General features: G+C 54.6%; 1 protein-coding gene across 4 annotated transcripts in view; it reads left to right on the top strand.

Annotated features, from left to right (window-relative positions):
- The window catches only part of PAX7 (paired box 7), a 114,676-nt gene that overhangs the window by 1,884 nt on the left and 98,934 nt on the right, over positions 1-13,858 (top strand). For 2 of the 4 annotated variants that reach the window (XM_050791547.1, XM_050791529.1), the window contains exons 2-4: positions 1,570-1,805; positions 2,402-2,531; positions 3,484-3,618. In XM_050791547.1, the coding sequence (XP_050647504.1) occupies positions 1,570-1,805; positions 2,402-2,531; positions 3,484-3,618 (501 nt within the window). The remainder of the gene's footprint in view (positions 1-1,569; positions 1,806-2,401; positions 2,532-3,483; positions 3,619-13,858) is intronic. The other 2 variants (XM_050791553.1, XM_050791538.1) reach the window with 1 other exon arrangement.

Genomic DNA, 13,858 nt, shown 5'->3' with positions numbered 1-13,858 from the left:
GGCGGGCTGGCAGCCTGCGATCCGGTAGGAGCTCCCTTGGGCAGCGAGACGGCGCCGGGTCCCTGAATTAGACAGAGGCGAAGAGAGCGGCTCCGTGATCAAGTGCGCGCCGGCAGCCACGCAGGCGGGAGAGCGCGCAAACCCGGGGATTTGCAGCGGCACTCTCCTGTAGCGAATGCAAGTAAAACAGGCGGCTGAGGATGCGCGGCGGATTAGAACAATATTTGCCCAACATGACGCAGAATACTGAGGAGAGCCGAGTGCCGGTCGCTAAAGAGGCTCTTGAATATAAAGTTGGGCGCTCGAGAGCTCTTGAGCGCTAATGGCATATCCCGCCACGGAGACCGAGTGACTCTGACTTTGCGACGCACGATTTCTGATTAAATCCGAGGGTGGCTTCAGACACCGACTTTTACAAAAAGAGGTGGGGGGACCGGGAGAGCAAGGGAGGGGGCGGTAGGAACGGCCCAGCAGCGGAGCCTCTTCTCGCCTCCTCCCTTTCAATTACAGTCAGCTCCCTCCACTCCTGCGGCTGTGAAATCGTTCTAATCTTCCAGATCTCCGCAGCCGCTGAGTCCCCAAATTGGGGGGATCGAGGCTGGATTAGTGCGCTGGGTGTCCCCCCAACCTTCTGTGAGGAAATTGTGTAGACTTCGCATTAAGGCGACCAGGGCGTTCTCCCCTCCCCAGTACACACCAGGGATGCCTGTCTTCCCGGTTCCCAAAGTCATCCCCACCCGGGGACTATGTCCCATCTGCCTACCAGCCTCGCAGAGCCTGCAGGCACCGTTCATGGATTTGTGAGGCCAAGTGAACTATTTAATTTCGGGGCTTTGGGGCAGTGGTGTCCTAAAATTGTCCCAAAACGAAATTAGGACTTCGAGGGTGGTTAGAAGCAAAGGGAGTCACCCAAGGGACAACCAGGTGCCCTTGGAGGCAGCAGCCAACAGCATATGTCACCAGTCCCTCGGCTGTGCCTCAGCTGTTCCCTGGGACAGTTCCACTGCTCTAGCCAGAGCTGTAAATGTAGTAATCAGTCAGCCCTTTCTAGCCCCCGACAAACTGGATCATTCATGACTACCAGGAGTGTAGAACTGACCAGATGAGCCACATCACACCCGTTATTGGCCTCTCCAAGACGCAGGCAGGCCTGCAGCCCAAGCTTCGGCCTGAGGGACAGAGAGTCATTGGTCCCAATATCTCTAAGGCTTTACCAGCCTGGTGGCTCTGCTGTCTCACCCCGGTCTCTCTCCCTCCCCTTCTGAGCAGCATTCGAATCCCCCAGGTGTGTCCTCATCCCTGGTAGTGTGGCAGGAGTTGGGGGTCACAGCATCTGGAGAGATTCTTGCAGCCGTGACTCCTCTATCCATCTCTGCAGGAGATTTCCTAGATTTATGACAGTTGTTTCTCAAACTACCTCCCTACCAAAGTCCCAATGTGAGGACCACCGGGATCGCTGTCTGAGGTCTTGGGGCTCAAACAAAACTGGAGTCAGGGAATGAACTCAGTGTTTGCTCTCCGTCCTCACCCTGCGCCTCTCTTATTCTGCATCTCACCTCTCTTCTCCAGTGTCCACTCCGCTTGGCCAAGGCCGGGTCAATCAGCTGGGAGGGGTCTTCATCAACGGACGACCCCTGCCTAACCACATCCGCCACAAGATAGTGGAGATGGCCCACCATGGCATCCGGCCCTGTGTCATCTCCCGACAGCTGCGTGTCTCCCACGGCTGCGTCTCTAAGATTCTCTGCCGCTACCAAGAGACTGGGTCCATCCGGCCTGGGGCCATCGGCGGCAGCAAGCCCAGAGTGAGTGTCTTTGCCACAGAGGCTGGCAGCTGGCTTCCCATGGTCCGGGGGTCCTGGTTGTGGCCCCTCTTACTACCTCGTGTCATCCAGTGGCACCAGGCTGTAGGAAAGTAGAGCTGGAGAGTGTCTCCTACTCCCAGGTATCCTCCCATTGTTTTCCTATTATTTGAATTTCTCAGAGATGGGGCTAAGTAAGGTCTAGGTTGTCCAAGACCTTGAGGCCAAAGAGCCATTCCTGGACTGTCCCCACATTTGCCTCAACCCCTGTCACCTCCCAAGACCAGAAGACATCTTCTCTGTCTTTCCTGAGATAATGATAGGGACCCTGGGGGTCCTAAGTAGAGTTTTTTATTGCCTATCCCTGTCTCACACCCCCCCACACACACACACACACACGCCAGCAGACCCCCAGCTGCCTTCCTGGGAGCCAGGAACCAGTTTCTTGAAAGGATAAAGCCAATCTCTTGGGGGATGAGGGGACACATGGTAACCAGAACCACCAGCCTGGTCTAGGGCTCTTAAGAGGTGATATTAAAAGTATTTCCCTCCCCCCATCCCATCTTTCCACTCCTACTCTCCCACCTCCACTTCTGAAGCAGGTGGCGACTCCGGATGTGGAGAAAAAGATTGAGGAGTACAAGAGGGAAAACCCGGGCATGTTCAGCTGGGAGATCCGGGACAGGCTGCTGAAGGATGGGCACTGTGACCGAAGCACTGTGCCCTCAGGTGAGAAGGCAGCTGAGCCGGCAGAGCTGGCCCAGAGAGAGGTCGGGGCTCCAATGTGGAGGGCTGGAGGTGGGAGAGAGGGAAGGGGAGATGATGGTTGACTGGGAACTTACTGAGAAGTTGGGAGGAAAGGAGTACAGAAAGGCAGAGAGTTAAGGCATAGGAGTAAATCATAACAGAATGGAATAAGATGGAAAGAAGGAATAGGGAAAGAAAAAAAAGTTAAGAAAGAGGAGAGAGAAAGAAGAGAGAAAGGGAGGAATGAAGCAAGGAAGGAAAGAAGGAAGGAAGGGGCAAAGAGTTAACCTAGAAAGTTGGATGATAAGAGAGTCCCCCTGGAGGCTTTCTCAGAGAAAACGGCTTCAATAGATGGATCTGTCCTAGGAGGGTTGATGCCCATGGGCTTCCCTGGACCACCATCTCGGAGCTATCATTTCTGCTCTGTCGCCCACACCAGCCATTTGAGTCCTAAATGTGGAGGTCCCAAATCATACTGCCTGTGAGAGAGAAAGTGATCTGGGGTGTGTGTGTGTGTGTGTGTGTGTGTGTGTGTGTGTGTACATGTGCATTCAGGCATGCAAGGCCAGGATGCACACCTGAGTGTGGGAGTGACAGCAGGAGCTGGAGAGACTCCAGGGAAGCCCTGGGACCTCTCAGGGGTGTGGGTGAAGTGCACCTAGGCAGATGTTAGTGTAAGGCACAAATGCTTGCAGCATCTGCATAGGAATGCACAGTCTACCCTGTGAGTGCCAGGGGTGTGAGTCAGGCTTCTCCAAGTGGGTGCTTGTTATGGAGTACGTGTCAATGCCTAAATGCCTGTGTGTGGAAGAGGGATGAATGGATATCTGTAAGGAAGCAGGGGGCTTCCTGACTTTCTTCCAGGGGCCCAGGCCACCGCGCGATCCTCTGCTCCAACAACTTATACTTGCTCTTTTGCCTTTGAATTTCTGAGGTTTAGTGAGTTCGATTAGCCGCGTGCTCAGAATCAAGTTCGGGAAGAAAGAGGAGGAGGATGAAGCGGACAAGAAGGAGGACGACGGCGAAAAGAAGGCCAAACACAGCATCGACGGCATCCTGGGCGACAAAGGTAGGGAACTTCCAGGGACTGCGAGGCCCCAGCCCGGGTTTTCCCACGGTCGGGTGTGCGGGCCAGTGGTTCGCTCCCGCCGCCGGAGCAGGCGACCAGAAATCCAGCGGGGAAACTCTCAGGCTGCGGGGCAGCCGGGAGCTGCTCAGGCTTTGCCGACAGCGCCCCCTCAGTGCGCACCTCGGATGCAGGCTAGATGCGAAGCCCGCGCCTTCTTTGCGCTATGGAGGCCGGGCGCGGACGGCCTGTGAGTCCCGGGAGAGTCCGGTTGCGGGGCCGTGAGCCTGGTCTACCCGAGTACTGCGGAGAGTGCGTCCTCCCGCGCTGGCGTTTTGGCTGCTACTCTCGGCGTCGATCAATTATTTATAGGAAACTTGGGCAAGGGGGCGAGGGGCGGGGGGCGGGAGGGGGGGGAGCGAGGAAGGAGGAGCCGGCCCGCGGCTCCCTAAATGAATTTGTTAACCAGACCCGCACACGCTCTCTAAACGGTCCCTTGAAACCCCGCCTGACAGTTGACTGACCGCTGCAATCAATAAAAATTAGCTGGGGCCCCGTCTGACTCAGCCTGGCGTTGCCAGGGCGGACTGGGGGACAGAGGGTGCCTTCCTCTGTGGCGTGCGCCGGCGGGGCTGGGAGTGGAGGCCAAGTTCCCAGATGCCCAGGGTCGGAGGATCGCAGTGGGGGAGATACTCAGGCTCCACACACCCTCTTCCCATTCTTAGCACGGCTTCCGCGGGCAGGCTGGAGTCTGAGCCCTGCGCCATGCTTTTTCTCAGGACCAGCTAAGGAATGCGTTTAGTTTTCAAGCGCCCGCAAGCCCGGGAAAGGGGATTGTGCTTTTGTCTCTTGACGGGAGGAAGTTTCGAGAGAAAGAAGGGAAAATTCTTCCTCATTACCCTCTCCCCTTCCTAATTGCCCTCATAGTTCCCCTAAGTCTCTTTGAGACTTGGTAACTGCGCGTTAAGGGGTGACAGGGAGATGGAACAGAAGCAGAAATGGAAGACCCAGAGTCACAAAGACTGACAGTTAAAAGAAAAGGCCCCAAACACACACTCGGGGAGGCGGCAGGCTGAGGGAATCGGAAAGACGGTGGCCATGGGAAACCGCAGACTGATTGCTTTGGAAAAAGTGGCCAGTGCCCTGGAACCTGAGAGCTTGCAAAGAGCCTGTGTTGTTCCAGTTTCCCTCCAGAGGTTTCTCCTAGCACCCCTCTCCTCACGACCCAAGCACTCCCAGCCCAGGTCTCTCTCCAGTTCTCAGAAGACCCTCCCAACCTTGAAGATGAACTTCACAGACAAAGCGGGCTTGCTAAGACAACTCCCATCTACGCCCAGCCCCCACAGGCGTGGTTCGAGGAGGAAGGATAGGGGGCCGGGCAGCCCTGTGCGAGAGCGGCCTAGGGCGAAGGGAAGGGGCGGGCTATTGACACACAGGGCCCCTAGTGATGCCGCAGTTCCGTGGGACAAAAGGGCGAGGGAAGAAAGGGAGTGAGCTGTGCCGGGCACCCCGCTGTGCCCGGCCTGCCGAGGGGCCTCGGGTCTGCGGCGGGAGGCAGCCCTGCACTGTCAAGGGGTCCTTGGTTAGGCCAGTCAGCCCAGAGCCCTGGGACACCTGCCAGAGGACCCAGTCCTTATTTCAGTTCCCACTGGAAGGAGACTAGATGGACTTTTTGTAGGCTGTGGAGGGGAGGCATAGAACTTGAATAATCTTTCCTGGGCAAATAATCTCTCCTGCACAACAGACAACTCTTCTGAGAGTTATCCCAGGGAGAAGCAGAGGAGGTTTGGTTTTCCTTAGAGAGACTTTAAATGTGTTTGCACGCAGGGAGTATACCCAGTTCAATCTGTGAGGAAGCACAAATAGGTAAATTTCCTCTGAGAAAGAAGGGAAGGGAAGGAAAGGAAGAGGATGGAAAGATCGTGCGGTCTGGAGGATTCCTCTGATTTCAGGAAATTCGGGGGCTTTCCGTGCTGGCCTGGGCTCACCACACCAGCTAACAAGCCACTTCGCTGGACAGAGGTTTTCCCTGCAGCAGGAAGCACCACGTCTCCAAGGGTTTAAAGAGGAACCTGTGCCAGATGCGGGAGGCTGAGGACACAGGTGCTGAGTCTAGAGCAGCTGAAGAAATGAAATGATCTGATGCAGTGAGCCTGGTGTCCAGAAAGTCCCGCAGTTTTTGCGTGACAGTGGGCGTGCTGGGTGCGGTGATTGTGCACTGAATGGCTGTGTAAGCGCAAGCATCTCTTGGTGTGACTGTTTACCCACGGGCCTTTGGATCTGAATGCTGTAGGTCATATATCTGTGCAAGTGGAATTCAGCATAGGTGTGCAGGGAGTGTGTAGATGGGTGTGAATGGGCAATATGATGGTGCAGATGAGAGACAGCCATCTATCCATCTGTGAACAAATTGTGTCCGTTTCCTACTTGAGTTCCTGGGCCAGTCAGCAGGCGCCCCTGTGAACCCCTCATCTCTCTCCCAGGCCCCAGACATCAGTTTCGTGGCCAAGTTAAAGGTGAAAAGACCTTCCAATCTCCATCTGAGTCATTCAGGTAGGGAGAGGCTGAGATGCCCCATGGCCAGAGCAGGGGGTGTTGTGCGCACACACAACTTTGTTTTGGCTTCTTGCTCTTGAAAAATGCTTTCTCTGGGGGAGTTGCCCCTCTCATGGCAGGGAGCCGCCAAAGAAGGGGTTTAAGAGCTCTCCTCTTTAAGCACTAAAGAGAGATCCCTCCCTGAGTCCGTTTTTTCCTATCGTCCGCTTGGCATTTAATAATGTTAAGACTTATTAGAGCTGGTAATGAAAACTGGGACTGCTGAATAGGAAACTGTGTTGGAGAGGGGTGTAATAGCTTCCAGGCATGGTAAGAAACTATTTATCCGCAATCAGTTCTCACTCTCAGAGTTTGAAGCACAAACGTTAAGTTGAAGGGTTTTAAAGCAGATTAAATTGAGCTTTTATTTCTGTGCACTTTCATCTCTGAACAGCTCACTCCTGCTCCCCTTGGGCTGATATTCATGAGGCTGTTCGTATTTTTTTTTTCTCTTATCCTTGTTAAGACTAAGTTATTAGGATTGTTGGTTGTGAGTATTCTCAGACCGCTGCCGATAGGTGCTTGCCCCAGCCAAACTCGGCTCACCTGGAGAGGGAAGTGGACAGTTCCTTGCCCCCATGCACTTAGACTCCCTCCTCTTCACCCCTTTCTCTGAGGATCAGGGGATAGACAGGCCAGGGACCCAACAGGGAGGGGATTTGAGGAGAGAAGAGAAAGGAAAAGATTTTTCACAGAATCTGAGCTCAGAGATTCTTGTGGGGAATTTGATAGGGGTTTGCAATGGGTCAAACCATTCCTCAGTGGGAGCTGAGGTAGTGAGTGTGAAGAAATAAGCAATAATATAAACAACAATAACAGCAGTGACAAACAGCAAGAACGCCAAAACCGCACGCATCTGACAGTGCACCAGTTGAAGCCAAAACTGACTGGATGGGACCGGGGGCTCCACTTTGTTCTCCAGGATGGAAAGGCCAATGAGGTTACAATTAATATGAAATATAGGGAAGAGTTACAATGTGAGAAAAAAGAAGCAGTAGTAGTGGAGGCAGCATTTTTCTGGGGGTGGGGGGGGAACCCTGGGGGTGTCCAAGTCCAGCTGGAGAATTTGTAGACTTCCTGGGTGTGAAAGACCATCTGAGATGGGGGGAGGGTTGGCGAGGAGGGCGTGTGAGGCAGATTTGTTCCTCTTTGCATTTTTCCTTTATTTATTTTTAAGGCAGCAAACTTACAGGTGTGGAGTGGGAAATGACGGGGAAGGATCGGAAAGGAGGGGAGAGCCCGGAGTGTGGGTTTTAGACACTTGTAAAAGGAGGTGGGAAACAATTTAATTTGGCAGCAGCGATAGCTGCTAATGCGGTTTTCGGTCGTTTGCTACACTGGAGGAAGCTGTTTTGATTGTGTGTACAAGGACCTGCCAAATTTAATTAGGCTCCGGGGGAGCCAGTGAATAGGGGAAGGGGGGCACGGCTCCCCTCAGCCCACACCATTTTTTCGGCTTCACACCTGGAAGGGACATTGTTTACGGGATCTTCGAGAACCAGGAAGGGGCGGGGGCGGAGAGGGACAGGAGCCTTGGAAGAGGGGGCGAGGGAGGGGACGAGGATAGTCCATTTATCACGAAACAATCTGCATTGATTTAAACCAACAAGTTCCCTCCTCTGTAAATGTGTGTTTAGAGAAAGGTAATTGACACTCCACCAAATCAAAGGATTACCCCGGGTTGGCAATCTAATCAAACAGAGTCCAGGCGGGATTTGAAGCTGTTCAGAGTGGGATCAGCTTCGCATAATGGGGGCTCGGAGGAAGATGGGAGGGTGTCAGGCAATTCCCGGCTTTAGGCAGCGCTCGGCGGTGGATATCCAGTGCGACCAGAGGGAGAGAGGGAGGGGGCGTGGGAGGGGCCCGCCGGGCCGGGGGCTGGGGGGGATGGGGCGACCTGAGAGGGGAGTGCGGAGCTGGGAACGTCCCGGCGGAGGCGGAGGGGGCTCCCGGCGAGGGGCCGAGCCCACACTGGGCTGACAAGGCTCCCCTTTTCTTCCCTCCATCCCCCCAACCGAAGAAGAGAGAGGGGGAGGCGGGAGCAGAGACTAACGAGGAACAACAATGAGGAGATAACTATTACAAAGGCAAACACTGGCGCTCGCGCGCTCGCAGCCCCAGAACCCGCGGTAAATAAACAAAGTCTGCAAACTGTTTGCTAGATAAACTCGTGCCTAAATCGAGTGTGACGGGCAAGGAGAGAAGAGACAGAAGGAGATAAGGTTGGAGGGGGAATGAACGAGCATAATCTAATAGAAGACATTTAGAAAACAAACTTTAAACAAGGGAGAACAGGCGAACGGAGGGCAATTATCCGCCCCAGAGAGCGAGGGAAGCCGTCGGAGGTCTGGGAAGGGGTGGAAGGGAGGGGACTGGGAGCTGCGGAAGAGCCGAGTGTTGGGGGTGCCTTTGGGACTCCGTGGGGAGCCAAGAGGGGCTCCCTAGGGCGCACAAGAAAAGAGGCTCGGTTCCCGGATTGAGTGAGGTTCCCGCGCTCAGCCGGTCTTGGAACGCAGGCACGTCTAAACCGGGTGGGGTCCCCCGCTGCGAGGGCGTGCGGGTTTTGTGTTTCCCTCGGGGCACGCACCGCCACACATCGGCTGTTTCAAGGCGTTTGTACCTAAAAGGCTAGTGTGCACGGCGCAGCGGTTAAAGGAATTAGATATTTACCAGTTTGAAATAAGCCTGGCTAAGAAGAAGAGAGAAGAGAGAGACATTGAAAAGATGAGGCTGGGGGAAGACTTCAAACGAATTCATCATTTGGAATGGTGGAGGGGAGATTTACCAGACAGTATTGGGAAGTTATTTAGATATTAATAACACATTTTCCTGAGGCGCGACCACGGCAGCCATCTGCGCTGCTCTCGGAGCTATTTGGCTGGGTAAAATATGGGCGTCTCAAATGTTGGGAAGAGATAACGCAATCAGGCTAACCCTGGTCCTAAGACTGCATCGCAGCGTTAAACCCGGATTAACCTCCCCCCCAACTCCCGCGGCCCCCTCCCCTTTCACAGCTTTCCAAATTTTCAGTGGAATTTACATGGAAGGATTTAAAAGCACATATAACAGTAGCCTTAAAGCAGTAAGGTGATTATTTGGGCTTTTTTTTTTTTTTTTTTTTTAAGAACGTCTTTCTGAAAATGATAGTTGTCACACGTTACATTATGTATAAATAATATTATATAAAAACATATTTTTATACAGGAAAAGAGGGCTGAGCAAATGAGATTTCCTACCAGGTTACCTCTTTGGAGTTTCTATTTGCCATCATTCTATCATCATCAACAAAGTTGATGAGGCTTCATTCTGTACTGTTGGGCAAGAGCGCCTAAGGATATAAACATGCAATGTACCAAGTTCTGGCCGTACCCTTGGAAGCTCAGAGTCTAAGACCAGACAGAACTCACAGCCCTGAAAAGACAATGCCTGGTCGAGGGAAGGGTTTCTGCACAGAGGAGAGACCCCCAAAGAAAGCTTCTCCAGAGGCTGTGGGGCCTTGAAGGCTATGACTAAGGAGGGGGGGGCACATTCCAGAAATTCCAGAAAAAGTATCTCTTCTCTCCCTTCCATTGCAGACTAAAGGGGTAATTAGGAAACTCAGGATGAGGGTAAGAGGCGCTTGGAAGACTGGGATACCCCCCTCAGTTTTTGCTGTCCGGGGCCTTCCCTCTTTTCCCCTTCCCCCAACTCTGGCTGAAAGAGGAAAAGGTGGAAATGGGGTCAGCGCTTTCTGACCTGCTCTGGAGCGATTGGCCCCGGCTGGGGTCGGACAGGGGGAGGGAGGGAGGGAACTAGCCTTCCCAAATCGAATCAAGGCAGAACGGTGACCTAAGGGGGAAACTTCGCCATTAGTAGATAGATCTCTCCAAAACTTCAAACGAAGTGGGGTGGGGGAGAGGTGAGGCAGGGAAGGAGTCCAGAAGAGCGCAGGGGGAAGTACCAGCATGCGAAGGGGAGGGGCCTGGAGGAGGAAGAGACGGGGTCGAGGGCAAAGGGGAGGCGGGGGCCAAAGGAAGGGGTGTGGGTAAGGGGATGCGAAGAGAGGGGGTCGGCTGCACTTGGAACTTCAACCCCTGGGAGAGGAAAAGCGTCTGCGGGTCCCTGCAGCCTCGGGAGGGGTGAGGGGAAGTTGTGTGCGCCCCAAGTCCAGCTCCGAAGAGGCCCCGAGGGCATTACAGGGCGCCTTGGGCACGCGTGCCAGGCCCCGGTTTGGCAGCCGAGCTGAGCGAGGGTGGATTGTGAGGACCACTGGGGCCGCCGCGGGGCTCTGCGTGTCGGCTGCCAGGGAATTGGCCGATTTCCCTAGTCTGAGGGTCAGCGAATGGACCTTTCCATGGCTTGGTCGCCCTAGTCCTGGAGGTGCGCTGGGTCTGAGTTCCGGCGGAGACCAAGGGAGGGGTGGGGAGAGGCAGCGGAGACAGAGAGCCACAGAGGAGGAGAGAGCTAGAAAATTCAGAGTGAGCAAGGCTGAGCGCAGCAGAAGAGAATCTTGCGTACAGTTTGAGGACGCTGAAAAATGCGGAGGGGCCGAGGGAGGCGCCGAGCAGCAGGAAGAAAGACAAAGAGATGCAGAGTCACCGAGAGGCTGACCCTGGGACGGGCGGATCAGGACAGCCAGCGGGACCTAGAGACAGAGCCCGCGGGAGAGCATTGGCGGAGAGGGCGAGCGCGCAAAGCCGGGCAGCGGCGAGGGGAAGGCGGGAGGCGGGCGAGCCGCGGCCGCCCTTTTGATCCTTCGCGGTTCCCCTTATCAGAAGCGCTTTCGGTGACATCGGTACAAAGGCAGTTCATCATATTACAGCACGTCCCGGCGGCTCGCTGAGATCCTGCCGCTTAATTAGAGGCGAGCGAGCTGGGCTGGCGGGGCGGGAGGCAGGCCGACCCCGAGGCGGGGGCCCGGGTTCCGTGCTCCAACCCGGGGCGCTGGGCAGGGGCCAGCCCGCGTGCCTGGCGGTGTTGGGACGTGGAGTGAGGGGGAGGCCGGGAACGGCATTCAGAGCCTCGCTAAATTAACAGGACGGCCCGGGCTTCACTGCCCGGAGAGTGAAGCTCGCCGCCTTCCAATTTAGCCGCCGCCCCTTCTAAGTTGTCGGCTTTGGGAAGGGATGGCGCTCTGGTCACTTTCCCCGCTTCCAGGATGTGAACGCTGCGGACTGGAGGGCGAGTAAGGGGGAGGGAACCCAGGGTGAGCTGAAGGCTCAGTGCAACTCCGGGTCCGGGTCGCACCCACCAGCCCCCCGAGGTTGTGTTCCATCCCCTCCTCCGACCGCTTTGCTCTCCATCAGAACCCAGGTGTGCGAGGCTGGAGCAATCTGAGAGGGGCAAAGCGCATCGTGGTCGAGGTTCTAGTGTCCATCCCGCCCGCAACTCACTAGCAATATCACCCTAGACAACCCATTCAAACACTTTGGGCCTCAGTTTCCTTCCATGAAAAAAGAGAATTAGCTAAGACAAATGTTATCCTTTTAGGGGATCCTGGATCCCTTTAAGAATAGGCTAAAACCAAAAAAATAATTTTAAAACCTTGCCATTTACATACTTACATACTTTCATACAGGCATAATTTTTCATCTGGTATAAAGGGGTCTTTGGGGCTTCTAGAGGCCACACCCCATTCAGAACCTCACATCCGCGTGCTTCCTGATGACTCCCGTATTCTCCAGGGAGCTTCTGATTCCAGGATCAGGAAGCTCAAAATGAGGCGATGGGGAGGAGGGGCACTGAGATTCTGCCCTTGGTCTGATCCTTGCTACTTCCTCCCCTCTCCAAAACAGAGAAGAGAGCTTCTCTCCCACCCCACTTGGTTACTGGGAGGGTCCTTTGGGAAGCGTTTATATGCTGGTATAAGCACGTGTGCTATGCTCACCTTTTACCTATACCACCCAAAAGAGAAATTTTCCTCCGGAGTGTATGTGTGTGAATGTCTTCATTCATTCTGCAAAAATTTTGTTGAGCACCTACTAGGTGCCAGGTATTGTGTTAAGTGACCTCAAGAAGGTCCCTGCCCTCATGGAGTTCTGAGCCAGGCGGTGGAGACAGAAAATAAGCCCACGAATAAACAGATGTGTATCATGGATGTGTTTGTTGTGTGTTTACCTGGATATCTTTGTGGGCTTCCCTCTTTGCAAGGCTGTCTTGTGTCTGGGTGTTTGTGCATGGTTTGTGTGTGTGCGCACACGCACGACAGCAGAGTGTGTTTGTGGGGCTGGGGCTGAATTTGGCAGGCAGCCCCCAAGCTGACCTCTGGAGTGGCCCGAGTCAGGGAACTGGGACTTGCTTCGCCAAGGGTTCGAGGGAGAGGCGGAGGGAGGAGCGGCTGGACTAAGGAGCCTCTTGCCTTCACTGCACTCTTTGTCTGACACCACGAAAAGACCGAAGATCAAAGAGGCCCCCGGGCCGGACAGAAAAAGGGGTGGGGCGGCGGACGCGATAAGTAGCTCGGAAAACTCCACCCTCAACTTTTCTGGGTCCTTTCCATGGGACCCAGACCCTCCAGAACCTCACCCAAGTGGGCGAGTGGGCGGCCGGCGATGGGTTTTCTACAGTCCTAAGCCTCAGCAGGGCGACAGGTGGAGAGGGACAGCTTCGGCTCCAGGCTCCAATTCAGATCGAGGTCTTTAGGTGACTGGAGAAGGGGGAAAGAGAGCAACATTCGGAAGTTTTGTGAGGTGTGTGTGTGTGTGTTTGTGCTGTGTGTTCTGTATACATTTGCAGGGAGACTGTGGGTCCGGATCAAGCCTCCTGGTTTCTTGAAAACTTGTCTTAAAGTCTGCTCTGGCTTTACCTGGGCTGCAGACTTGGGAGCTGGAAGGAGTCAGGAGGAGTCCTAAGGAAGCTTCTGGAACCTCTTGTTCTCAGTGGAAACCTGCAGAAGCACCTCCCTCTCCCGCACTTTCTTGTAACCACAGACCTAACTCAGGAAGCTGGTCTCTAAGCCACCTGGCAAGGTGCTTTCCAGCCTTCTCGAGTTCCCTCGCCCTGCAGCTCTCCTTCCCCCCCGGACTTCTTGAGTTTGAATTCACCCTTCCGAAGGTCTAAAAATACTGTAGAAAAAGAAAGTCCAGTTTGGGGGGATATACCCCATCCTCCATTCTCCTGCTTCCCGCTGCCTGCAAATGCCAAAATTCAAAGTGCCCACCCCTCCCACCTTTTCGATGGGGGGAGATTCTGAAAGACTGAAGAATCCCAACATCTCTGGGATTTGTTAGAGGTCCTCGGAGTGAACTCTAAGAAAAGAGGCCTTGGAACTTCCTTTAATAAACGGGGCTGAACCTCCCTCTCTCTTCAAATTTGGTTCTGGTTGGGACTTTTTCTCTGGTGGCTTGGTGGCCCATACAGGGGACACGGAGAGGTTCGCCCAGAGCTGCCTGTTACAGGAGATAACTGCTGTAAATGGCCCCCTTTGCGTCGACCCTCCTTCCCAAAGACCAGGTCTTTTCCGTTTCGGCGGTGCCTGAGCCTCAGTTTCCCTCTCTGATTAGTGAGGCTAAGAGCCGCTCCTGGTCTCCCCAGGCAGCAGGAAATTAGGGCCGGGAAAGCGGTTTGGAAACTGGTCAGCGGGTGCAGGCGGGGAAAGGGTGGGAGGCGCCAGGAGTTTGTCCTCCTCCCCGGGCCGCCCCCTCCCCGCCGCCCTCTCGGCGCAGTCCCC

The sequence above is a fragment of the Macaca thibetana genome, chromosome 1 (genome assembly GCF_024542745.1).
Source record: "Macaca thibetana thibetana isolate TM-01 chromosome 1, ASM2454274v1, whole genome shotgun sequence".
Lineage (NCBI taxonomy): Eukaryota > Metazoa > Chordata > Mammalia > Primates > Cercopithecidae > Macaca > Macaca thibetana.
This window is presented reverse-complemented; position numbering and strand designations above follow the sequence as displayed.